This window comes from Tetrao urogallus (genome assembly GCF_951394365.1).
Source record: "Tetrao urogallus genome assembly, chromosome: 2".
NCBI lineage: Eukaryota > Metazoa > Chordata > Aves > Galliformes > Phasianidae > Tetrao > Tetrao urogallus.
In genome coordinates, this window is record NC_136814.1 from 13,057,566 (window position 1) to 13,083,948 (window position 26,383).

The 26,383-nt window shown below is 36.5% G+C and overlaps 1 protein-coding gene across 1 annotated transcript in view; it reads right to left on the minus strand.

The window, feature by feature from the left end:
• SLX4IP (SLX4 interacting protein) overlaps positions 1-21,908 on the minus strand; it is a gene marked incomplete at both ends in the record, with an annotated part of 37,105 nt that extends 15,197 nt beyond the window's left edge. Inside the window, 5 exons of the mRNA XM_079532789.1 lie at positions 386-474; positions 2,699-2,776; positions 17,787-17,910; positions 21,397-21,486; positions 21,885-21,908. Of these exons, the coding sequence (XP_079388915.1) occupies positions 386-474; positions 2,699-2,776; positions 17,787-17,910; positions 21,397-21,486; positions 21,885-21,908 (405 nt within the window). The remainder of the gene's footprint in view (positions 1-385; positions 475-2,698; positions 2,777-17,786; positions 17,911-21,396; positions 21,487-21,884) is intronic.
• Between the last annotated feature and the right edge of the window lie 4,475 nt (positions 21,909-26,383).

The window sequence follows — 26,383 nt, forward strand, 5'->3', positions numbered from 1 at the left end:
GGACTTTTTTCCCCCAACAGGGCCTAGAACTGACTCATTTGAGTTGTCTTGCAGAACAAGTGCTAAGAAAACATACAAAAAAGCCACTGACATTAGAATCTGCTCCATTATCCTCAAGGAAAATAAAGTGTTTCAAGGATAAATGACAAAATTCTAAGCTTTATGTTCCTCTGAAAATGCTGAGCTTCCAAAAATTCCAAAAATTCTTGTCTGCTTCAAACAATCACTTAAGGATCTGTTCCCAAATGTTTTGTACAACTGTTAATGTGACATTTTGATCACAAGATGATGTTCACAAATATACAGATAATTACAGCTACATATATACATTCATCTTACCGCTATAAAACAAACCAGAAAAATTACAGTCCAGCTTTGTACATACCAGTGCACCGCTTTCACATGTCCAAGTACTTGGATTAAATTCAAGTTTACTGATACAAACAACAAATTTGTCTGGAAACATACGAAGCTCTATGCAGAAATAATTGAAAGGAAGACACATATTAAAAAAACACATACTGAAAACATGCATGCAGTTCATTTTTGTTTTAAAATCATTAAAAAAAAAAAAAAAAAAATCGGCATGTCAGAGTAAGTTTAGTTCCCAAGAAGACATTCACAGTAGCAAATAAGCCCACACATACCTCTGGACAAATATACCAGACAGAACCTACAGAAATGACACTTCACCACTTATTCTGTGCTATTCTGATGATTAGTCTTTTCATAACAAAAGTTGTTAATCATGTCTGCAACACAGCACAATATAGCACAACATATTCCAACAGGACTTGATATAATAATTCGGCCTATGGACAAGTGTTTCCAACTCTGACTGCAGTAACTTAAAGTAAATAAATAAATCAGTAAACTGTTACTGAATCATGTATTTTACTCAAGTTTACATAGTTTGTTGAGAACACAACTAAATCTCTGTTTAAAGAGGACTGAAAATTGAAGGGTTTTACATAATAAATAGGATACTGGCTGAATGTAAACAATTTGTCAGCACGGATCCTCCATATGAGCAAATGGCTCTCTAGAAGGTCGTGCTTCTTTATCACCACCACCAGTACCTGACAAAACCCTCCAAGGCCTCACCAGCAGTGACTTTGCTCAAGTCATCACTATGAAAGATAGGGATGTTAAAACGGATTAACTTCTACTTGTCACTATTTGGAAAATTCTAGAGAGAATTCAGACACATCTTTATTGGCACAACAGCTAGTTAAGCTACTATAACTGGGTCATGAATATGATGAGCCTTTCAGAAGTAGCAACTGTTAGCAAAACTGTTTCCAAGGAAATATTCATGCTGTGGCTGTGCCTTATCACCAGACTATTGTTTTTCAGGTTGTACTCTTAAGAGCTGAACACCACCCCCAAAGGCCTTGTACAATGGCTTTCCAAATGTGAGCAGTCCACAGGTTACTTCCAAAGGGCTGCAAAGAAAAGCAGGGCAACTTTCACAGAGGCTAAATTTGTTATGTGGGGCTCCAAGAATCATCTCTTAGGTAAGTTCACTTTAGATACTGAGAAACCAATCGCAGTATGCAGGATTCTTTTTCTGTTAGGCTCCTTGTCTGTTTGCTGAATACTAGGTATATTCTCACAGAAAAGAAACATCAGGATTTAATATTTTTTGAGGATATGTGTTCTGCTATTTATTAGTAGTGAAACTCAGCAAAATGAAGCTCCTGTCTTGATAGGAACTCATGTAGAAGGAAAATGTTGACTGCAGAATCAAAGCCTTGCTTTTTGGCAGCGCTGGTACAGCAAGTTTATTCCGGTTAGTAATTTTTATTGTTATACGTTATAACAATCACACTTTCTGGCTAACAAAATGACAGTAGGTATTCATTGACCTTGAAAAAGGTCTGGATTTAATACAGAGAAAACAATGCTGAGACAGTACTGCAGATACAGTTCTTCCAGGAGGCAGACAGAAGTTCAATGAAACATTTAAAATCAACATTCCAGTCTCTTCCACCAATATAGAGTTAGAATAAAAAAAGGTTGGTATTTGAAGGAAAATTTAAACACTCATGAATATAATGAATTTCAATTTGAAAAAAAAAAAATCTTTAAAATATCCATTCAAATAGTCAGTATTTTTAGGGGCTGGATTTGTTTTACATGTAAAGAAAAATACGAAAAGCTAAGCACAACGGGCTTTTCTCTTTATTGCTGTTGGCAGGACAGGATTGATATCACTTCCTTACTGAGCATCTTGGCTTGAGAAAACACGAAAAAAGAACCTAGTCCAATTATATCACCTTTATAAAGATTTTATAGCACTGAGTTGAATTAAAGCTTTTTCTTGCATACACTTGTACTATACAGTTGATGTCACAAGACACTCAAGCAATAATGAAGTGATTCATACTGCAACCTCTCGTTGATTCACCCTGTAGAGACTCAGTAAAATGCTGAGTCTCATCACTCATACAGAATTTGGTGTGACTTAGCTGATAAACCCAAGGCAAGATCTACAAAAATTTAAAATTAAGTTTAAAAAGAATAATAATCACATCTTAAGAAATATTTCTCATTTTTTTTTAGACAACATATTCTAGAGTAAACAAATTCTAACTTTAAAACAAATCTGAAGTAGCTAACAACTATTAGTTCCCTTTTATTTTTACTCACAGAAATGCATAATTCTAAGTAACGCCATTTGAAACCGATTCCTTACCACGATAACGTTTCCCTAGAGCACAACGGAGATTAACCCATCTCTTCATAAAGTAGGCAGTAATGTGAAAATTGTTGGCTGCAACATAAAACAAAAAGATAATAAGTGTAAATGTATCTTGAGCATTGTGGTCTCCAAGTACAGTGTATCTACAAAGATAGGATTGGCTGAGAGAAAATATAACTGTAGAGGAAAAAAAAAAAGAAACCATTCATATTGAAGTCTTCAAAAAAGTAGCGTTTGGAATGAAAAAATCCAAGCATTTTACTAACCTTCAAGTTCTGATTACAACCACAGAAATAAATTTAAGTCAATTAATTAATCACAGATGTCACCCACTTCGCAGTCTAGTGTTGAGTCACTAGTCCAAAGGGCTGCAGTCCTAGGTACTACATGGTTTTCATATGTATTCTACCAGAAAACTACTGACATCGTTTACTTAACTTCATTCACTGCTTTCCAGAGAAAGATGACATACACAAAAGCTGATAGAAAAAGGTTGTTTAATTAAAAAAAAAAAGAAAACCACACACAAAAGGCCTAATTATTTAATTACATTGAATTAAGTAAGGAGTGCATACACCGAGACTTCTCCATATCTACAAGTAAACACAGTTAGTCCGGCTGCCACAGCAGATACCTGTAGCATACACACATCCTCAGTTTCTGATTCTGAGAATAATAAAAGCCCTTGTGCATCAGGAGCACGAGAAAACTACAGACAGGATTGTATTGCAGCAAAGAGATAATTAGACAACAGCTAAGAAAATCAGATTTTATTTTTGTTCTACTTTAAATCACAAATGACACTGAGTAAATGAGTTGTGACTTAATTTATGAAAGTATTTAGCAACGTAACTCCCCTTGAAATTGAAAGTTAGAATTTGCAGTTCCTTCCTCTATAGTCATTCTACACACCTCAGTAAAATTTTGCAAGAATTTGCAAGACAGCTAATGATATTTCCTCTAGCTCTGGTGAGTTTTGCGATGCTTATTTTGTTGGTGAGTTTGTAGACAGTCAGCTACCCTTGGTGCAGTTATCATAGAAGAGTTCAAAAGTCAAGTGCTACTGTTGTTCCCTCCAACTGTTTAAAAGGAAGTCAGGAAAGCCCGTATGCTCCCATCCTAATCTCTTCTGAGCAAGTGCCAAGGCACACCTTATTCCTAAACATAACCAGGAAAAATGCACATCCTTTCCTACAGACTCTACAACTCTCCTGCTTGTGCTTCCGACCTCCTGAGCTCTCCATGAAGAGAGAACTCTTCCATGAGCTCTCCATGAACTGCTCAACATCATGTCCTGTTAAGAACTACAGTTATTCATCACAATCAAACCCTTGAAATTTATCAGCCATCTTTTTTCCTTCCCCTCAGGAAGATACCTAAATTCTGACTTCTCTTTAAAGATCAAGTCAAGATGTGACAAGTTAAACCATCTCTTGAAAATGATGAGTGCTACAGAAAAATTTGGATGTAATCCATCATCTTTATTAACTGTATATTTATGAACTCAATTAAAGAAAATTACTTTTAGCTATTTCCAGTTTGGCATCCACAGCTCTTTAACACTGTCGGTAGGGCTAGCCAAAGCAAGGAATTTGCCTTTCATATTAGTAAGTTATTAGCATGACGATAGCATTTCCACTGTGATCTCTGTAATGCCAAAAAAGTTACATGCATAAAAGTACAACTTCACAATGAATTTCCTAAAAGAGAATGAGAGCCTTATCACCTCTGTGTGTCAGGGACACTGCTAAGGTATTTTTCTTGGGAAGGAACAGAAATGAAAATGTGTGAATCTTCTGCTTTTGCACAGAGAAAAGCATGGTACAGCATTCCTGACATTCTTTTAGGAATCAGGTGACATGCACATCTGATTATTTCTCATGCTGTTCTGGTATTCTCTGAGAAGTATTTAATCAGATTTGATTGACAAATGGTGTGAACAAAATATGAAATTACTCTCCAAGGCCCTTGATTCTTCAGTTACTGTTCTCTGGAGAACGCATACCTCCAACCCAGTAAAACATATAAATAAGAGATGCAGACAGCTCTACATGATTTTTGCAGTGTCACCTCAAGCCTGATTACTTGTGTATTGTAGAGCCTTGATAGGAAACTGGCAACTGAGGTAATAATCTCTGCCCAGAGGGACTAACACTAGAAAAGAATTTTAGTTTCTATGACTTCCCATGACCATTTATATTTGACTTCATTGAAAAAGCCAGTAAAGGTAATTATTTGCTGTACTTATTGGTAAAAGTGACAAAAATTTAAGATGCGCTGCATTCAAAATACCTATATTTTGAAACTACTGTACAGCTATGTTTAACAAATATTTTAAAATCCTCTCGTATGCGACATCTAATCTTGCCCATAAAGTCAACTACAGTCCACAAATTTTCCAGTATGAAAACAGTCTGAATTACTGCAGAGCTATAAAAACTGCAATAACCTCTTTCTGCTTCCTTCAAGAGAAATATATTATCCAATTAACCATTTTTGGTTCATGAAATATTAAGCTAAAAACTAAGAGCCAAAAGGACATCTTGTCTGACAATCTCATGCATCTTGCAAGTTTTTAAACTTTCTACACGCTTACTCAGCATGAGTCTGCATCTGCTCTCAAATTCAGACTTGTCCGCTATCAGTACTCTTTATATACCAGCATATGCTAACATGGCTTCAGGGCAAGCTGTAAAATATGCTCCAGGAAAGAAGGCCAGTGTATACACAGAGAGGACCAGAAGCTGCTCGTCAAGTTATCTGGAAGGAAGGACAAAATAATCCAGCATTAACTTTTTAAGCATTCCTTTCAAGCTTTACCCTAAGCTACAAAGACTGTTTTGCAGCCAGTAACAGAGAAATTTCACACATCTGGGGATCAGTAAACCTACTCGGACCAATCTTTGATTTCCTCTTCATCATAGAACGTAGATATAGCTCCGTCTGTAGAATACCAACAGAGGTAGGAAAGAAAAAAGTAGTTTGGAGGTTTGTTTTTCTTCTAAATCCAAAAGATCAGATCCCAGCAACAAGAAACAACCAACCAAAAAGTAAGAAATAAAAATAATTTTAAAAAAAGGAACCCCAAATGTGACTGAATAGAGGTAATTCTAGAAAAGCCACAGTTCACTTTCAGCTGTAACATGCCCCAGTGAGTGCTGCCTTTTAAGGGAATGGTAATTTGCCCTGCTTGTTATATTTCATGGTCCCAAGACACTGAGAGGAAGTATCAGACACTGACTCTGTACTGTAAAACTATCCAGCAACACTTGCTTTCCTTTCCAAAGGAGCTGCAGCCAAGCTGCCTTGAGCTTCCAGGAGGCTGCCAAGAGGCGGCTGTGGTGCAGTGCAGAGCAGTGGGAAGCCCTCTCCCACGGCTATTAGCGACCATTCAGCTGGGAGCCTGGGAAAATGCCTCCGAGCTGCTGAGTTATCTGGAGCAGCCTGGCAGGTGTTCGCTTCCCAGCAAAATCTGGCACCTGCACAGCTCTGTAACAAAACTCACTCAGGTCTTCTCCAAAGCCACAGCACAAGTTCAAGGAGGCTGACTTGCCCCCTGAACACTTCCATATTTGACACGCTGCACAACACTTCAGTAACGTCTTTAAACACAAGCAAATGAAAAAAAAAAAAAAAAAAAAAAAAAATCCAACAAAAACCAAAACAACCAAACGCACATCTCTTTTTACCTCCTAGCTGACGGATTTCACATTTCTGGCAGGTTATCCTGGACTAGCACAGTCTCTATATAAAGCAAAATCTCAAAGCCTTGTAACATATGTCAGAAAAGAGGATGAATTTCCTTGGTTACAATGTGAAAATAAATACACAGGTGCATCAGACTTACTGAACTACTGTATTTTACATTAAATTAAATTACGTTTTGCTCATGCTAATTATTCCAGATTAAGCTACACTAGTAATAGTGTTTACAGTACATAAAGTTTTTCATCTTCAAAGTGCTCTACAGACATATTATTACAGTCCTTTTTAGCGGTCATACTTCTCCACTTAAAATTATTCATCACCCAATCCAAATTCCTGATCATTCGTAAACTTCAAAAGGAAAAGAAAAAAAAAAGTATTTTATTCTAAACCTACTGGTGATTGCGCAGATTTCCTCCCCCAGAAGAAATGCACATATTCACATTATCTGTTCCAGGTCATGAGCTCTAATTTAGACAAGATTCAAAAGCAAATGGGAAGTGTTGCATGTAAGTGAGAGTCTGAGCATAGGATAAACTAGGGGCAGCAGAACGGGAGGGAAAGGACAACACAAGAAGCTACTCAGGTTTCCTGAGCCTTTTGCAGGGTTCCTAGTGGGTACAGAATTTCCATAACACGAACCTCAGACCCTCCCCCAAAAAACCCTATAAACTTCATAGGTAGTGAGAAGAAGTGTAACAGATCTTCACCTAGTGCAGATTTTCATGCACCAAACAGTGCGTTCAGACCAACCTACACAGCTGAGGATCTCATGCAGCCTTTTTAAACATTATTCCCTCAATTCAATTAAGTTGTAAATTATTTTCTTCAATTTTCATTATTGAAAGTGATAAGTATCTGCAAGTAATTATGTAATGAAAAACATCAATACCACTTAATTTTTTATTTTTGTTTCCTAATAGTTAAGAAAAAAGCATTTTGGCCACCAGAGTTATATGCAGTAAGCCCAAGAGAAAAGCCTGGGTGCTGCATTGACTATATTCACCTGCACTTGTTTGTGTGCATGCATGCACATGCCAGAAAGAGTCAGGAAGAGACGCAAGCTAAAGGCATTTAACACAGCACTGCAGGTTCTATTTTACATGCATAAAACCAAAAGACTCTCTGTTCTTTACAGTTCTACCAACAGCTTCCTCACATTACAAATATGTGAGGTTTGTTCTTGAAAACTCTTATATTTGCAAATAAATTCAGTGATGTACTTCTGTATTTTCCAGGGTACCTCAGAGCCAGTTTAAACCAAGTACAGGCAAAAACTGATTACTGTTTTTTTCCCCTTACAGCATTAGCAGCATCAGCTGCTAATGTATCCAAGCAGATAAAGTAAAGCCATATATTCGTAGATCAGAGCACCTTTCCCACAGACTGTTGTTTCCTATTAGAAAACAATAGGAGACAAGATTTGATTTCACCTTTTGGTTGATCTTTATGACCATATCATTTATTGTTGACAGGCTTCAACACACAAACTGAAAGCTACTTATGAATCCTTGTCTCTAATGCATAAACTGTAGTCCCGACCAAGCCACGTGCAAAGAGGTCCTTAACCACTGGAACAGGCCTGACAACTTAGGAGGAAGGCATCTGTCAATACCTGCCAAAAGGCATTGACAGCTGAAAAACAAACCCTGCAGTAAACACTGTGACACGACACAAATCAGCAGCTGCAGAAAATCGCAAGTCTCTTCAAAGCAGCTGTATCACCATGCACCAGCAGCTCAGGTAAAAACTGCCTGATGTCACATGTGCAACTACGCTGTACATTCAGAATCATGCTGAGCATCTGTCCAAACTTAGCCAGACACAGTTGCATTCAAATCACACAATGTCACGTACTTATGTCACTGAATTCCTAGCAGTGATTAAAGTAAGGCTGTAGAAGGAGGAATTTAGCTAAAATGAAACAGGCACTGTGATGGCGACAAATACAACTTCCAGGGTACGAGGGAATGCGTAGAGTGGTCTTTAAAGCACAAACTAGCTTTAAAAATATATGTCTTTTCAGCCTGTTTCATTCCTTGAAGATATCTGTGCACTACACAAAAATTTTTATCATTAAATTCTTAAAAGGGAGGAATTCATATTTTAAATGGCAGGAATCTCTACAAAACAAAGTCAAGTCTAGAATAAAAACTCAACCAGAATGTGTAAATGAACTTTTCAGAATTTAGCTAATATGACTGCTTCCTCTTATTATCACAACATCATTGTAGGTGCCAATACTACAGTGCTAAAAGATTCTCAAAGGCAACCAAATCATCTGCAGATTTGCAGGCTCTATTTTTTTTTCCTTCTGGTAATAGGAAGTAAATTCTGTAAAATCATATTCCCCAAGAGGAAACGGTTTTAACCCCCTAGCTGAAAAGACTTTCATCTTCTGATAATAACAAGGTCTTTAGGCAAGGGTCAGTAAAAACATGAGGAACAGGTTTTATAGCCATGTGATACAATATACATTTATCCACATGTTCAAAACCCATGGGTTTGGTGAAAAAGTCTGCCTCTGGAGACAGGTGTAGGCATGAGTGGGAAAGAAAAGCCAGTAACAGATATCTTCTGCAGAACTTTAAAAAGACAGCATGAAATGTGAAAACGTACTTTCTCCAAAGGTGAACTTGATATATAGCAACAGTGAACATGGAACCATGAAGCAGATGTTGATGGCCATGATCCCTCTTTTCTTCTACTCTAACATCCAGGAGACACTTCAAAAGCAAGCAAGTTCCAGGAGATGCCTGTGGACTGGAACCAGTATGCATTTCACAGTGTTGCCACTGGGGTTCACAGCTACTTTCACACAACAGTCTTTTCTTAGGCTTCCAACAAATCAGAACAGGAAGAAATTTTGGAGCGCAGCAAATAGAAGGAAGGCCATGACAATGAAGTCTTCTGTATTTTCTCTTTTAAAATGCCAGCTAGCAAATGGGCCATAATTAAGTCAGCTGCTAAAATGATGTACCTCAAAACAAGTGTCCATCTTTTTCCTCTCATAAGCTCTGATAGGTCCCATGAACAGCCAAAGATTGTGTTCATCTGACCACTGCCACTTGGCTCAAGCAGTCAGGCAGGTGCTGCCTGAGGTGCAAAGAGCTGTCACCTCATCTCAGAAGTGTATGCAGCAAGCTGCTCCATTACGCTTATTCAAGAATACAGTATTATAAGGGACCATTTGAATTACACAGCTGAATTTCTTGTGGGCTCTGCCATCAGTGTACTAGATACTAAGTGAAAAAAAGCTAAATAACACATCCACTCCTCAATATTCAATAGCAAAATCAAAAAGGATGGAATCTGTGAGCTTATCACGTGCGATAGAAATACAAGAGACTGTGAAGAGGACTTCTATTTTTTTCTCTAAAGCAAGCTTTGCCATCTACATCATTTTGTTTTCTACACATACATATACTGACCACCTAAAGGTGGAATGTTTCTGCTGCGATAACTGTACTTTGCTCTGCATGAGATTATCTCATCTGAGGTGACTGAATTCATCAAATCCTGTTACCATGTCTACAATGCATATTCAATATTGCATTCAATCTTTTTTCCCCTCTCAAGTAAAAGCCTTCTTTATTTGCTGCACTACTAAATTTTAGTTTAATTCCATACATTTTTAACAAATTAAGATCCAGTCTCTGCAAAGCTCAGCAGGTGTAGTTTTGATTATGGGCTATCAGTCATGTCATGAACATTTTCAATCAGTGGAAATATTCAGTGTGTAATAAGCAATACAGCTAGCACCTCGACTAGTGATGGCTCAGTAGAATCTAATACACAGAATCAGATAATTGCTTTCTCTGACTTACTTACGTAAGGAAAGTATGCATGAGTTTTTTGGGGTTTTTTTTCCATGAAATGGCCTTCCATCTCTATCTGCATAAATTTATGTAAAGCCTTAGAAAAAACTTCCAAATCTAAATAAGCCCACAAAAACGTTTGCAATTTTTTCTCTTCTTTATATAATAATGAAATTTAAGTTACTGGTTTTGTTAGATTGCTGGTAATAGTCTGGAGACATCACTAACATTTTTAGAGAATGAAAGGGTTAAAGATGTGTAAAACAGATTTTCTCACAGTTTAGAGGGAAGAAAACAACACATTTAGGAAACCAGGCAGCTAAAAGGTCAAAACGTTACACTTCCAGGTCAAACTTCTGGTTGCAATTAAGTAAATTCTTCCAAATATTTCTAAGGAAATCATATTTCTTTCAGGCTTTGTTTCAGACCCTTTTTCTACCTTGCTTACTTCGTAACCAAAATACTGTTGCTCTCTTTAGAAATATTTAGAGTATCTTCTGTTTCTTTCTTTCTTTTTTTTTTTTTTTAATTAAAGGAATCCTATATCATGCTGATGTTAAAAAAAAATAAATCCTTATTTTTTTCTCACCTCGTTTACTATATTGTGACCTAATTAAAAAGACAGAAGAAGCTATCTAAGTTAATTTTTATAGACTTTCTTCTCCCCTTAGAAACAGTTCTCTTTACATCCAATTTCATTATCTGTATTTTTACAGTTGTATTCCTTTTATTTTTAATAGTTCTACAAGAAACTCCCAAATCCAAGGTGCCAATGAAGATCTTGATGTTGTAAACATGTGCCTACTAAAACGGTCCTGCAAAACACAGTGACTGCTACCACTGCTTAATGAGAGCACTTATGATTTTCTATGACCTCAAGAGAATCCATGTCCCACCAGCACAGAGAATTTCAGAAGTTCTGTAGGATTTTTTTGTTTGTTTGAGACAACTTAAGCACATGGTCACCACAGCTGCACACAGAAAAGAACCACAACAGGAATGTAAAGATAACCAGTAAGTAGGCACAGTCTGCACACAAACACACTATAAATGCATTCTTACGTATACGAGCTAGGAAAAACAAAAATCCTAAGGCATATTCATACCATATTAAAATTTAGCCAAACACAAATACATGACCACACGAGATTCAGATGCTTCCACACACTTTGCCTCAGAAGAATGCATTTATTATTGCCAAAATGCCCTCACTAGAAGATGATGACATTTGTACTTGATCTGTGGAACATTCCAAGCAGCACAGTCTCTTAGCAATCCCACAGGCTTATTTGTAAAAATCAGACAGCTAAGGAAAATCAGCTCTCTCATACTGACCATTTCTTCCACAATATCTTAGATACTCTACCAAAAGGAATTTGAACATCTACTGAATGCAGACCACGGAATCTACGAAATGTTCCCAGCAGAAAACTGGTTTGCCGTGTTCATTATGGATGGAAGCACAAAAAGTCAAATTTATTCCTCAGAAAAATCCTCTTGGAACAGCAAGCACTTTAAAATCCATTCCCACTATTCCTCATGTTCAAGCAGGTCTAAAGAAGATAACACCGATATCCTAACCTCTGGATTCCTGCTTCCAGGTGAAGGTGGAAGCTTTAAAAACTGTACAGTGCACACAAAAAAGTACCTCCAAGATGACCAGATGTGCAAAGAAGAATCTGTTAGTGATGTAAGAAATAGCCAGTGCTTAGGGAACTATTTTCAAAATCCCTCCGTGCGGATTCCAAAACAGGTAGGTGCTAAGTTATACTACAAAAAGTGGTAATACAATGCCCCCGTCAAAATGAGATTCATTTTGATATTTTCAAGTGAATATCAATCATGTAAAGCAGAAATTAAAAGTCAGGTTAATCTTGCTTAATTTGCAACATCTATAAGCTTGCATTCTGAATTCCAGTTTTAACTGATACAGACAAACAAGCTCTTCCGGATTCACATCATCCGAAGATGTATTTTAAAATGTACCAGATGAAGTGACAACCACCCACCCACTTTTATGACTTATGAACAGACTTCAAACCACTAGATTTGCAAAGTTAGATATAATTAGATACAATTAATTATATACTGCATGTTTTGGATGGGCGAATTGACTATCAGCTCCTAGCCAGTGTCGATACATTGAAAGAGAAGACACAATTCCACTTTGTAAATAAAGGTTAATGACTACTTACTCCTTTCATAACTATACAGTGAAAACAACAAAAAATACATTTTTAATTTGCATAAATGTATGTGCCTTTGCATAAACCGAGGTACTAACAGCAAGATTACTATGCAGTTCTAATTGGATGCTACAGTAAACCTTTTTAGCTTACTTAAATATAATGTTTGTCCATGCACCCCCACACTTTGCTCACATGCATGTACTGCAGTAATTTCCATTTTTTTTCTCTTCATAAAATGAGTTTAAAAAAAACATCTAGAACCAAAAGATAGAAACAGAATGGAAGTGAGAAATAAATAAATAAATAAATAAATGATCAATGAATTAAATAGATATTAATTAAACATCAGAAGTAAAGCCTGTTTTCTAAACTGAAGACATACAGCAAACTACACAATTCTCCTATTATTTTAAGCAAATGGTATATTTCTTTTCAACAGTATCTATATAAAACATTTCATTATAGGGTATCTCTAAAATAAATACAACAGTATTTCATTTCCTACCCAGGATTATAAATAATTTCACATGGGGGATGCACCTAGAGCAGAATAAAATAAGGAGAAAGCATTCAACAGATCTGGTGCTACATCTGCAAATGTCCCAAGACAAAGATAGCAATTACCAAATCCTGTGAGGAACAGTTTAATATCAGGAAAAAGACAAACACAGATCCTTCAATCTAGAAAGCCTAGAATTTCCTCTGACAATCTTTGAAATACATCAACCTCTCCCCGACATAATAACATTTACGGTGCAGGCTTTTTCCTTATGATGATAAGAAAGGCCATACTGAATAAGATCAAAGGTTCATATAGCTCAATGTCTTGCATTTAATGTCACTAGAAAAGCATAGAAGGGAAGATAAAACACAAGAGCAAACTGTATGCAATTATTTCCCCCCAGTCCTCTCCCAGCCTTCCATGAAACCCATATCCTTCCTGGGTTCTTGCCCAAATAAGTGAACACATCTATCACCCTCATTGGCAAAGAATTCCACAGCTCTGCTAACCAAATTGACTTCCTATAACTTCACTGAATGCCCACTTGTTCTCAGACTGGGGGAAAAAGAAAAAAAGGAGATCAGAAATGATTTGTGGAGTTGATCTTTAAGGAAGACAGATGAAACAATTCTTGTTAAAATCAAACTTAACACTATTTCACCACAGAGAAATAAGAGTTTAAAGCTAGACAAGTGGCAGTATTTTAAATCACTTTTGCTGCCACAGAATTCTAACAGGGAACTTAGCCTATGCATACTTTACGCACTTCAATTACTACAGAAATAGTGAACACAGACTATTTCGTGTTTATAGGAGAAAAAAAAGAAAAAAGTTTCATGAGAAACAGAACAAATGAAATGTATTTTCTTATAGAATCTCAGTGTTTTTTTTTAAATATTTAATAAGATGTGAACTTTGACACTGGGTCTTTGTAAGGCCAAACTACTCAAAGGACTCGCACTTCTTCCTCTTCCTCATTTCAGTAAGCTTATCTGAAGTTAAGTGCTGGCAAACATATCCCCTGAAATTTCTACCTGTCATAAAGTTCAGCCAATTTAGGAAAAGCAATCAGAGGGAAAAGATGGAACGGCAAAACAGAAACAGACAGAAAATATGATCGCAATTAGCTCAACTTTTCTAAGGAAGCAAGGTTCAAAATATTTTTTAAAAATACTCTATTCCGGAGAATGCAGATAAAATCAGGCTGTGAACTATCTGTGCCGTATGATTAATTATTTCCACAGGAGGAAACACAGTACAATACAAAGATCTGAAATCAGAGCACAAACGTTCCACCATCAAGCCAAGACAAATAACAAGGATGCTAGGGAAGGAATGAAAAAGATCTGAAAATGATTTGTAGGATAAACATATTGAACTTTCTCCGCATTCAAGAGAGGGAAGAAGGAGGTCTGTTTACAAGATACCTTCTTCCTTTCTTCTTTCCTTCCATTTCTAAGGTGGCCACATTTTCTTTACACGTTCTCCTTTTTCTTTCCTCTACGCCCATGTGAACTTTGGCTTCTTCCTTAGTTTTCCACAGTCCTCCCTTTGTCAAGCTCCTGTATACAGCATCTCTATATGATCCTCTTTACAGCCTCTAGTCACTTAGTTTTTATTACTCTTCATCAGAAACAGTCAGTTTCTGAGAAGGTGAAAAGCCAGGCTTTGCTTTTAGCCTATTTAGGCCTACAGCCTTTCTGTATTTGGATGAATATTATGACACTAAGACTAAAGATGCTCAATACCATCGCTAAAAACAAATATAAGTTACTGAGCAGCACAAGTGGTGCAAACTGAAAACATATGGCAGAAACATATTTGTATGTATTTTATATATATATTTTAAATACACACATGAAGAATAGTTCTAACTTTAAAGCTCATACAACATAAAGTAAAACAGGTAAGTACAGTTTGGTTTTTTTGAATGAGTTAAATTTGCTAATGCATGTTTATTGTTATTATTACAATTATTGTTGGTTGGCTTAAATTCACTGAACTTCAAGTACTGCAAGCAAACCATATGTTGTTAATGCCCTTCCTACATGATTTTGGCCATGCAGATTGGACACAGGCAAAATAAAATCTTTTAAAATCTACCTCATTTTACATTTCTTTAAAAAAGATAAAACAAAGCAAAATTAAACACTTTCAGACATTAATTAAACACAGGAAATGGAAAGTTTATACCAAAGCCTATGTCCAAAGAATAAATTAAAGCTTATTTTGGCATATTGTTCTTACTGGCCATTTGGGAGGGGTGGGGAAATTGTTCAGACAGAAGGAAGAATAGGAAGAACTTGCTTGTCTTGGCTACTTTCTCTCATTTTTCCATTCTTTCTTTCTTTCTTCTCCTATGTGTAACACCCACAGATTTCCTAATGAGATGGTATGCGACCCACCACACACTGCTGTGTGGGTGTAACTTGAAAAAGAAACGTAAATTTACAAGTTACACAAATGGATATTTACATTTTATGCCACTAAATTGAAAGGTGGCAGTAACTAATACTAACACTAAACATAATAGCATGTCAATGTTTAAAAGAAATTCTGACAGCTGAAGAAATTCCCTTCAAAATAGTAATGGTAGCCAGTCTGCTCTATAGATCTAGAAAGCAGAACTGGATCTGCTATCCAAAATAAAGTAACTTGGTTTCTATTTCTGATGAAAATTCCCATACGGCCAGTTTGATATTAAAGGTCATCTAAAAGCTTGCTAACCAGAACTAATAATTCTGGTTCTAATAACTTTTGAATACAAACTAACAGAAATTAACCCCAAAAGATGCAAGTCCAAGCAAGAGCGGAGTGCTGAGCAAACAACCAATTAATAAACATCTTCTTGTTCTTCACAGACACACTCTGACCTGCAAGAGTGGTGATTTTACAGCAGCAAAACTCCAGACACAGACTTGCATAACTTTGAGAAAAAGAAACCACATCCAGTTTGAAGAACTCAAAAACTTCCAATAACCTCCAAATGCAACAGTAACTGCAAGCTTAAATATTTTACCAGCAGTAGCTGAAGAATGCCAATGTAGTTAGCCACAGATGAAAGCTTACACATTTCTCTGTATACTTCAAATACTGTCAGGCGAGCACTGGCCAGCTATTCAGCTATCTTGCGCTTCGTCTGTTTGAGAACATTACAAATCTTTGTACTTCACCAACACTCCACCAGAACTGTGACCAAAGAGAGGAAGGTGAAACACTTGAGAAAGAGTTTTCGCCTTGTGGCTCACCTAGAAGGGTCAGTCTCTCAGAGGTAGGTCCCAGCTGCTCCGGTGAACACCCACCTACTATATCTGCTATTTCCTTCTCAGGTAAGAATAGACTTGAATGTAACTTGAATAAACTTGATTCTTGAACAAAGCACTCCTTTCTTACAAATTACAGCCCTGAGCAAAGTGTGCTGAGGGAAGAAGAGAGATTTGGAAATTAAGTTCAACATGAATGTTCCTTATCGCATACTTTTTTCTTCCTTTTTTTCTTTCTTTTTTTTTTTTTAGTGTTAATTATTGATGTCAAGATTAAATGCAGAAAACTAATGAAACAGAAATTCTGTCTCATCCAAACTAAATACTCTTTAATCTAAAACTATCAAAGATATTACTGATGACCTTAGGTCCTTCATTTTCACAAAGTAAGGGGAAGAGTCAAGCAGATCAGTTCACAGCTGTTGAACAGCATACCAGTATTCTGACTGAAAAGTCTGTGATACGAAAGAACTTATAGGACCTTAAAATCTCAAGAATTCCCTCAAACTATTGCATCTATCTGCATATGCAAAAACAACCAGCTTGTCTGATAGTTTTACCTTACAAAATCATTGGTTTTGAAAACATACTTTGACTGAGGCAAGAAATTTAAGAAAATAATCAGTGAAAAATATCACTTGATAAAAGAAAATACAGAAAAATCTCAAGCAATCTCAGAATTTCCCATCACACCCTTTGCAGTGGTCCTCTGCTTTCAGCATAAGAAAATTCTATTTGTTCGCTCAGAAGTAGAGAAGCATAGTAACAAGTTTATAGCATGCTCCAGGCTGGTAATAAACTCAAATTATTCATTTCCTAGGAACAATTTTATAATAGCTTGATTTTCAAATGTAAGACAAACAAGCCTATTAGCTACTTAAAACCCACCTAACTAGATCAGGTAATGGAATAACAGCGAAGAAAAACTGGCAAGCCACTAGGTCCTAACATTTGAAGAAAAACTACAGTAATCGTTATTTTTTATTTTAAAGAAAAGTTTACTGGAATTGCATCTACTGATTTCACTTCCCTCACACAGATAAAAATCCAACACAGTTGTTCTAGCTGGGTAAATGCTCTAGCAACTATTCTTTTCTGCACAGTAATTATCCCATCAAAGCCTTCCAAGGTCACTGACTTCATTACCTTTCATTATCATTACAAATCTATAGTAACACAGGTGAAACAACAGATGTCACTTATCACAACACAGCAGTTTTTAAAGAATGAATAAATGGCAAGAGGAAGGAGAAAAATATTTCTGGAATAAAAAAATGTACAAATAGAAACCTGACTTCAGAAAAAAGACAGTTTTCCATCATTTTTAGAGAAACATGGATTCTTTTATTCTGCTCAATTATATTCTGTCACATTAATTTAATAGCACAAGTGAGATGTCAATTTTTCAACTATGTACAGAAAATTAAAACCCATTCCTGTTTTTTTCAGAAACATAGCCAAAGTAATTTCAAACCCCAAAACTCCAGATATTTTGGCTTTACTAGATTTTACGATGGGAAGTTTCTCATTAAAAAGTAAAGAACAGCAGTTTCCACCATATTTTACCTTGTTTTATTGTTTTACAGATTAAATAACTGATTTTACCTGTAATGAACAGAGGAGTTGACGATGCATGTTCCACTGACTTCCATTGACCACGCTTTTTAGGTGCTTCCAGGTAGCGTTTGATCCGTGAAACGACCACCTCTTCTAGGTACATGCAGACCTCCTGAAATGTCAACATTTCCCTCTTCAGAGCTAAGCACTGCATGCACAACAAATGCACAAAGGTACAAAATCTCTCCGACAATAATCTGGTACTGCAATCAGGTACTGATTACACAGAGGTGAGAATAAAAAAATACTGTCTGCAATCAGGTACTGTGGTGTTACACAGAGCTGAGAAGCATAATGCTTAAGAAATATATTAGAACAAGGAAAAGAAATCCTAACAGCTTTTCTATTTTTTTTTTTTTTAAACACATTTTAATAATTTCTTCTACAGTTTTGAAGAATAAGAGAGTAAAAACTATGATTCAGATAGGTCACAATGCATGGTGCAATTTATTTATAGAAAATCGCTGAAGTTCTTAGTAGTAGAAATACATTATGACATTAAATAGCATTGTTTTTAAAAGAAAATTAAATTATTTTGTACGCAAAGTATGAAAAAATACACATTATAAGTATCATAACACCAGAAATTTAAGCAAAATATTAATGAAGATATTGCCAGGAATCATCAGCACTGCAAGAATCAGTATAAACCACAGCAGATATTTTGGTTCAATTCAGTGTAATTTGGGAAGGAAGGACATAGAACTAACTTGGTCACAGTAACCTAATTCCTCCAGTTCATTTGATTTTACTCCTCCTAAATTTATCCATTCATATTTTTCATACTTCCTTCAAAGCACAACACAACAACGAAATACAGACAACTGAAAGAAGAACAAACCTTTCATCCAGAATAACCACAGAAAAAGAAACACCTTGATATAAAAGCAAAATATTGATCTCAAATATTAGATCAAGTTTTCAGATTAGGGCACACACACATTTGTGCCTTTCACTTCAGAATTTTTATTTTCCACTATGTCTAACTTTGTGCTCATAGAAATGACACTTTGCAGCACACAAATACATCATTTTACCTTTTTTATAGTTTTTGGACATCAGACAAAATTATATTAGTAACACCAAACATAAAATACCTTGGCTGAAAATTTACTTTGGATTTATCTACCAAGTATGCAGAGAAACATTTTTAACATATTGCTCTAAGTGAGAGCAGTACACATATATAGGTCAACCACAAATAGCATTTTCTCCTTACAGCTAGAAATATACTTTCCCTTATGCTTGAAAAATATAGTTGTAAAATACAGTATCTGCCTATTCCTCTGTTTTACTCATTAAAGTGATCTCATTACACATTCCTTCAACAGGACTGTGCATTCGGGTTAGAATGAAAAGTCTAGAAAGCAGAGGAAGGAGTTTGCATGTGGTTTCTTCCACAACAAAAAGATCAGCATGCATTTCTTTAATTTACATGGAAAATATTTAATTCCATTGTTATGCCTAGGGAAATTATATTTATTGGTTCTCCACAAAGAACTAAACAGGTCTGTATTTAAGAAAGTATAAATGAGCAATTTTCAAGATAATTTTCTCTTATTTCTAGTCCTCCACTGAACAGAACTGATAACTCAGACCTTTCTGTATGCAAAGTGGAGATTTTACAGCAAGGACATGAGGAGAAATCAGTCTAAAAAAGAAATAGTTCTCTTGTCAAGTACAAGGCTAAACTTTGATTTGTTATTCTAGGGGAAAAGAAAGAGGACACAAAGGGCCGGAAAACTAGAAAGGCTAGGACAGAAAGAGAAAAGTTCCTGAAAAGCATCAAATTAGTGATTTGCACGTCAGTCCAAAATGACCCTTATACACCACACAGCAGCATGCAGAGACTGTGCTCAGTAAAGTGCCCAGCCAGACAACATGCACAGCCTTTTCTAACACCATCCCCACACTAACGGGCTTGTATGCAGCTCCCAGCCTGCCTCACACAGCCTGCACTCTTCTCTCCACCCTGAATCGCACGGCCAGCAGAGCACGCCATTCCCTGTCTGTGGCAGTACCGCGCCTGCCCCCACGTTATCCCTCTGCAGGGCTCTGCATCCCACAGACAGCAGCCACTTCTGCCAGGGGAAGGATCAGCACAAATCATGCTTTTGTTACAGGGTGCCTGAAAGGCATCTGCTTTTCCCCACAGTTCCTCAGACAGGCAAACAAACAAAGGTTGCACCACTGTTCAGGTGATGAATTCTGGAGATGTCAAAAACTTGTTGCAGTGAAAATTAAAACAAACAAACAAACAAACAAACAAAAAAACCCATAAAAAAAACCACAGGCATAATTTGACCTTTTTTCTCCGGTACAACAAAGGCTCTGTGTAGGGCTTTCAGGAAGCAAATTGTAAAGCTATTGGAATCACGCTTCTTGGTTGTTGAAAATAGGCACCCTTTGTACTTCTCTCAAAACACACGGTCACAGCAACGCACTGAATGCTGCCCCGTCATGCCTCTTTATTAAATCACTCATGATCTAATTTCCTGAAATTCCCATCTTTTGTTTTGGCAATGATACAGAATACATTTTGAAAGCACTTAAAACTTATAACCAAGATAGTGCCAATTATAAATAGAAGCGGTAAGGAGTATTCATTTACTTGAGGAAAAAAGTCATCTAAAAGACTTGCCGTATTTTCTCCTTTGTCTGATTCTTAAAGCACAAATTGGGTGAACCTGATAAATATTCTGCCTTCACTCCCTCTGACCACTAATTTGGAAGGTTTTGGTGTTTTTTTTTTCCTTTTTCTTTAAACACGGCTGTGACCATACGGGGATGCTCTGCAGTGACAAGTTAATTATGCCATTATTAGGAAAGCTATCCGCTGAAAATTACCGTAACAGAGACTTGCGGGAAAGTCCACAGGCATCTCAAACATGTCTTGCATTCATTTTCAGCAGGGAGCTTCTCAAGTTCCCATGCAGACTGAAACAGGGGAAAACTCCGGCCAGTAACTCATCATGAGATTCTTACAGAAATCACAGAATCTGATGAAAGTTACATTTGCAATTTTACTGGTTGCTGAGGCTCTGAATTTCCAAGATTTCATCTGCTGTTAGGATATTAAATGATACATTTCAAAATCAAGTTTAATAATCTCCCTTACTGAGATACAGTAGTTCTGTTATACATTACCTTGCATATCATGCATATACATTATATTTTCTTGCACTCGCTCTCTAAACTAAATACCATTCACACTTTCCTAATTGTGATAAAACAGTTAACAGGCTTTTCACCAACAAGCTCTACAAAAGTGATACCTGTCACAATCCATTATTCATAACTCAGGACAGTTTACAAAAGACAAAGATACCGTCAGAGAGATGCTTTTAAAACCAAAGTCAGAAGAATCAAAACCACATGCATACACATGCAGAGCTTAAAAATTAAGAGGGAAATAGAAAGTGGCCATTAGTGACCCAAAAAGCACGTGTAGTTCACTTAGGGGCCCCACAGCAACCATTCAGTTAGGCACAACCAGCAGCGCTCTCATCGTAACACTGAAAAACACAGAACAGTTCAAGGCTATCCAACATTTCCCTGTGACCACAGGCTTTTGAAGTAGAACTGTTATTTGTTGTACCTCCTTCTCCTGATCTGAAAACCAGCTGGTGTCTTTATTGGAGCCTTCGGGCAAAATATGAACATCTACCAAAACAGCAAAGTTCCCACACTGAAAAAAAGAAACACAAATTAAAAAGAAATAAAAAAGGTTCAATTGTAGCTGTCAAGAGACAAGTAAGTAAAGAATCAAGTACACATATGCATGGGAGTCAGAGATGCAACAAGCAAAGTGCAGAAGTTTGTGGCAGACTACACGGTATGGAATTGCAAATTGATATTTATCAGCGAACTTAATGAGAAATCAGAGTGCCAACACACTTCAGGTAGCTAACAGAAAGCTTTAAACTATAACAGCAAGCACCAAGCACTCTGAACTTTCTTCCATCTATACCTCTTGAAAATGGAAATACAGGCAAATTACCCTGTGAAAAATAAGCTATTCTTTCACCAAACTCCCAAAAGCAAAAATAAAAGGAACAGTAAAGTTTGAAGAATTGTGGTAATTACCTCACGCTCATTCACATCTGTCATTCAGCCAATACTTTTAATAGTTCAATGATTACAATTACTCTTACAAGACACTTCTAGGATGATGCAGGCTCCATCCCAAAGGGTCACATACACATCTCCTTAGTTCCACTGTGAGCTGTATCACCTCTACAGAGAGAATAATGCCTCATGCCATATGTAGAAGTATGGTGTGTCATAACCCTAAATCTTCCCTTTTCTGCTGAGACTCAGCACCAAATCTCATTCATATTTCCTTTAATGGAATATCTTGCAAGGTAAAACCTTCTTCTCTCTTTTTTGGCTCTTTGCATCACATCTGTGTCACAATAAACTCATTCTGTGAGACTAGGCATGTGCGGTCATGGCAACTACACATCTGGAATGCCTGATGGAATAGAAAGAAAGAACATCCTGCTATCAGACAAGCCTTAAAGCTGTACATACAGCCCAGACTGAGATCTCTTTCCTTTCAGGGTGATGCTGCAGCATACACTTTCTGTTCTGAGTTTCTCACTATATTTGCCCTTCACTGCCAAACATCTGCATACCCCCCATCAGAATTCCCAGAGCAAATGCAACTATTTCTAGGAATAATGTGGCATGTATTTTTAGTCTACAGTTGTTTATCACCTATAGTCCAGAAGTCTAAGTTTTAGGCTTGTGGTATAGCAAAAAAAGAGTCTTTGAGAGTCTCCTTAACTGCATGGCTAGTACAACAAGCAACCACATTTATACACTGATTTTACTAATCATGATAGCACATTTGGTAAATTAGATACTTGTGGGATTGCCTAATTACCCAGGAACAGAACTATTTAAATAACGATTTAACTATATTTAAAATATAATGCATGAGCAATATCATATTGAAAGCAGAATGCAAGACATCAGCAAATGAGGCAGGCAGCGTGAAATTAGTTCTACGTTACTTACAGGCATCATTCACTGAAAGAACAGAACGCTTTGATCTGTTTATCAAAAGGATTCTCTTCTCCAGAGAACCAAGAACTGCCATATGGCTGCAATAGCAAACCTCTTCAAGCTTTACAATGACAGCAAAATCCCTCTCAGAAATCTCTGGTGAATCATTAGTCAGCTCTAAAAAACTTTTGAGTTGACTACTGATCATCAAAGCTATAGCAGACGCTGCATATTATAGGTACAGAGAGGTTGTAAGTTATTCATAGTACGTCACTTACAACAACAAACAAGAGCTTGATATGTCAAGAAAATTCCAATTATCTACAGCTGGGTGCTAACTTGCACTATTTGGTACTCACTGCAGAACCTTTGTTTATGTAAATAGATACAGATATACATAGATACAGAGACATATGCACACATGCAAAGCATAGACATGTTTTTAATAAGATAGCATTTGCAATTATTTTCTTTCAAATAACAATATTTGTCTCATTTATCAATCCTAAGACAACTCGAAAACATAACCATATTTGAAACAAGATGCTGAAACAGTCCCAAGTTATTTTAAAACACCGCTAATAGACTAAACATTCGTAATACTTCAAAGAAAAACAAATATATATGAATAGATGTAAATCCTTGTAATAGATGAGCTTTCCTAATGGAAGATTCCTGGCCCTTGGCATTTTGGAGCACTCTGCTTGTGGACATCTTATCCGGAACCATTTCAACACCAAAATCCCCACAGCCTCACCACTCAACTACAGACATGCTTCAGAACAGGACACAAGGAAGCAGAACTGCCCAGGACAAATAGGATTAAAGGAAAATAGCACAGATCTTTTGGTGGTACTGTAAACTCCTATTTTTCCCAAGCTCTGAATGTGACACAAACAGCAGCTCCTGAGCATGATTCCAGGGCACACTGTGCTTAATCCCTACACCTATATTTATACTTCATATTCCTTCACGTGGTACAGATTTACATACAGTGTTTGCACCAAACAGCTAAATACAACTTTGCCCCAGCAGCAAAGGAGGAGTTCCCTTTAAAGTCTGAACTCCAATATAAATAATTGTAGGAAATGGAGGTAAGAGGAAGATATGCAGTGTTTATGTTAATAGATAGGATGTTCTTAAAAAGGTTTCTAAGTTATTTTTCTTTATGCTCCAAAGACATGTAATTCCATTAAAATACTAGTTTATATTTTGGAGAAAATGCAGTGCCTCCAGTCATTAGGGCTGCAAGAAGCAACTTGTCACTGAGAGGCAAATAAAACAACTGCTTTGTTTTCTTTTTCAGCCTATCTCAAGATTTGTACGGAAAATAAATTTGAGATGCCATTGCCAAAACTTGGACCTGACACCCTAATTTGATGGGAAACAGGTCAATAATCACAACAAAATTTTACTTTTTATTATTATACAATTTTAAAAAGTAATGTACAATTAAACACAAAATCAGATGTGCCAGTTTGTTATCTTCCATAATTCTAAAACTCAAAAATCTCATTTTCTCAGGTTACTGTACTCACCATAGCACTCTAACAACATTCAAGCTTTGTTAAGCGTAAGGTTGTAAATTCTCTCAGAATGTTGTCAGTATATTGTTATACAGTAATGCATCTGATTCAGACCATATTTTCTGGAATCAAACTGTTTATAAAAACACATCAAACACTTCATAGGTTCTGCAAATTGAAAAGATAAACCAGCACATAAACTGAATGAATACCAGTGCAAAGTGGTAACTCAACCAAGGAAAATAACCTTCTCATAACCTGCTATAACCTCGGCCCAGGATAATCCAATATTAGATAGATCACTAGTAGATAAACCTGAAAAAATACTGCCACGCTCATCTTCTCAATAAGGCAGCCCCTATATGGTGCTCTCCCTTGTTGAAATGGCATTGCTTCAAACAGCCTTAAAACAGTCCTTGTAAACAAAATTATTCAGAAGGCTGGGAATAAGTACGGTGCTTTTGTATTCAGTTGCATCATTCCAAATGTGCTGCATCTCTGACCAAGGTAGAAATGGACGGCTAGCCTCCCAAGAGGCATATTACAATTTCTGTATTCTGTGATTATTGTGCAGATGGGAGCTGTACAGCCAGCATTAATTGATGCCCAGTTCAAAACGAAGTGTGTGATATTTTGGCTATTAGTCCCAAAATCTTAGGGATTTGCTGTGTTGTTTTTACTGTACACTAATCAGTAATACCTTTCCTGATAAACTTTGCTTTGTTCATAATTAAATTTTAATTACAGGACTTTAAAGCATATATCTCAGTTCCAATGGGGGAGAAGAATGCTCTATAGTACAAAACCTCCAGCTTTCCAGGTTAAGCACAGAGGAACTCTAATGTTTCCTGTCCTTTTAAATCCCCTTTTGCCTTTCCAGAAAGCTGTGGTATTGAGTTAGAGTGATAATTGTATTTCATATTCAGATTATGTCTACCATTTGTCTTTGGGGGTTTGTTTGTTTGCCTGTTAAATTTAAGACTACATCCTGATGGGCACTCAGAGCTACCACAATGCTGGAAAGGGCTACTAAAGACATTATTGCTAGAAGGTGCCATCAGCCTCCAGGTGGCAAAAGCACAGCTAAGAGAAATTGTGAAAATAAATCATAGGTTTGAAGGAAATATCCTCTAACAACCAGAAAAATACTTATAATATATTTCATTCTTTCCACAGTTTTTCTAAAATCAATAGACATTCCAAGTTCAATTTATCAGTTCAAAAGTCTACAACAGTAAGAATAAAAATATTTTGTATTGGTCCATACATCATGCCAACTTCATTATGACAGTATATGAATGCTACCCTTCAGTTTTTCCAGGCTTTTTAGAAGCCAGTTTATTTTACTGCTTCATCTTTCTGACTCCAAAGAAAACAGGCTTTCCTTTTGTTTACATATTGCTACCAATTATTTTCAGTATTTTGATTCTTTTTCTCTTCTAGAGCAATAGGAAAAAAAATCATTTAGTAAGAATACAGCATAGGAGCATTTATGTATGTTATTGTACACAAAAAATATATATTCATTTATAAATGCATCTTACTGTTACTATGCTTCAAGGTAACACAGTTTCCCAAACAGAAGGACAAACTTTTCTGGTAGCCAAATGCCTTAACCTGCATTAACTCAGCCTGCATGGCTCAGGACAGCTGCAGGTGCCACCACTGCTGCAGATGGCTGTATGAGAGCAAAGGAGATTTGGTAATATCATCTGATATGATAATTATTTTAATCTTTTTAGAAATAAAATTACATTATGATATGCCTATGGCTTTTGCAAATATTTTTCAAGAATCTCTAGAATTTGAGAATTGGGATGTTTGCCTCCTAGAAAAAAAACAGGAGCAAGAGGGTTACTTACTTCTTTATTTTTATTTTTTAAATGATTGGGTTGTTGAGTTTTTTTGCTATACAGCCAACTTTCACAGAAACAGCTCTCTCTAATTACTGCTAAAAGCAACATGGTCTTCCAACTTCAAATTCCGGGGGTTTAGGAAACAACAGGTTACCATGGCCTGGCTTTACCATCATGAGATCAATTACAGGTC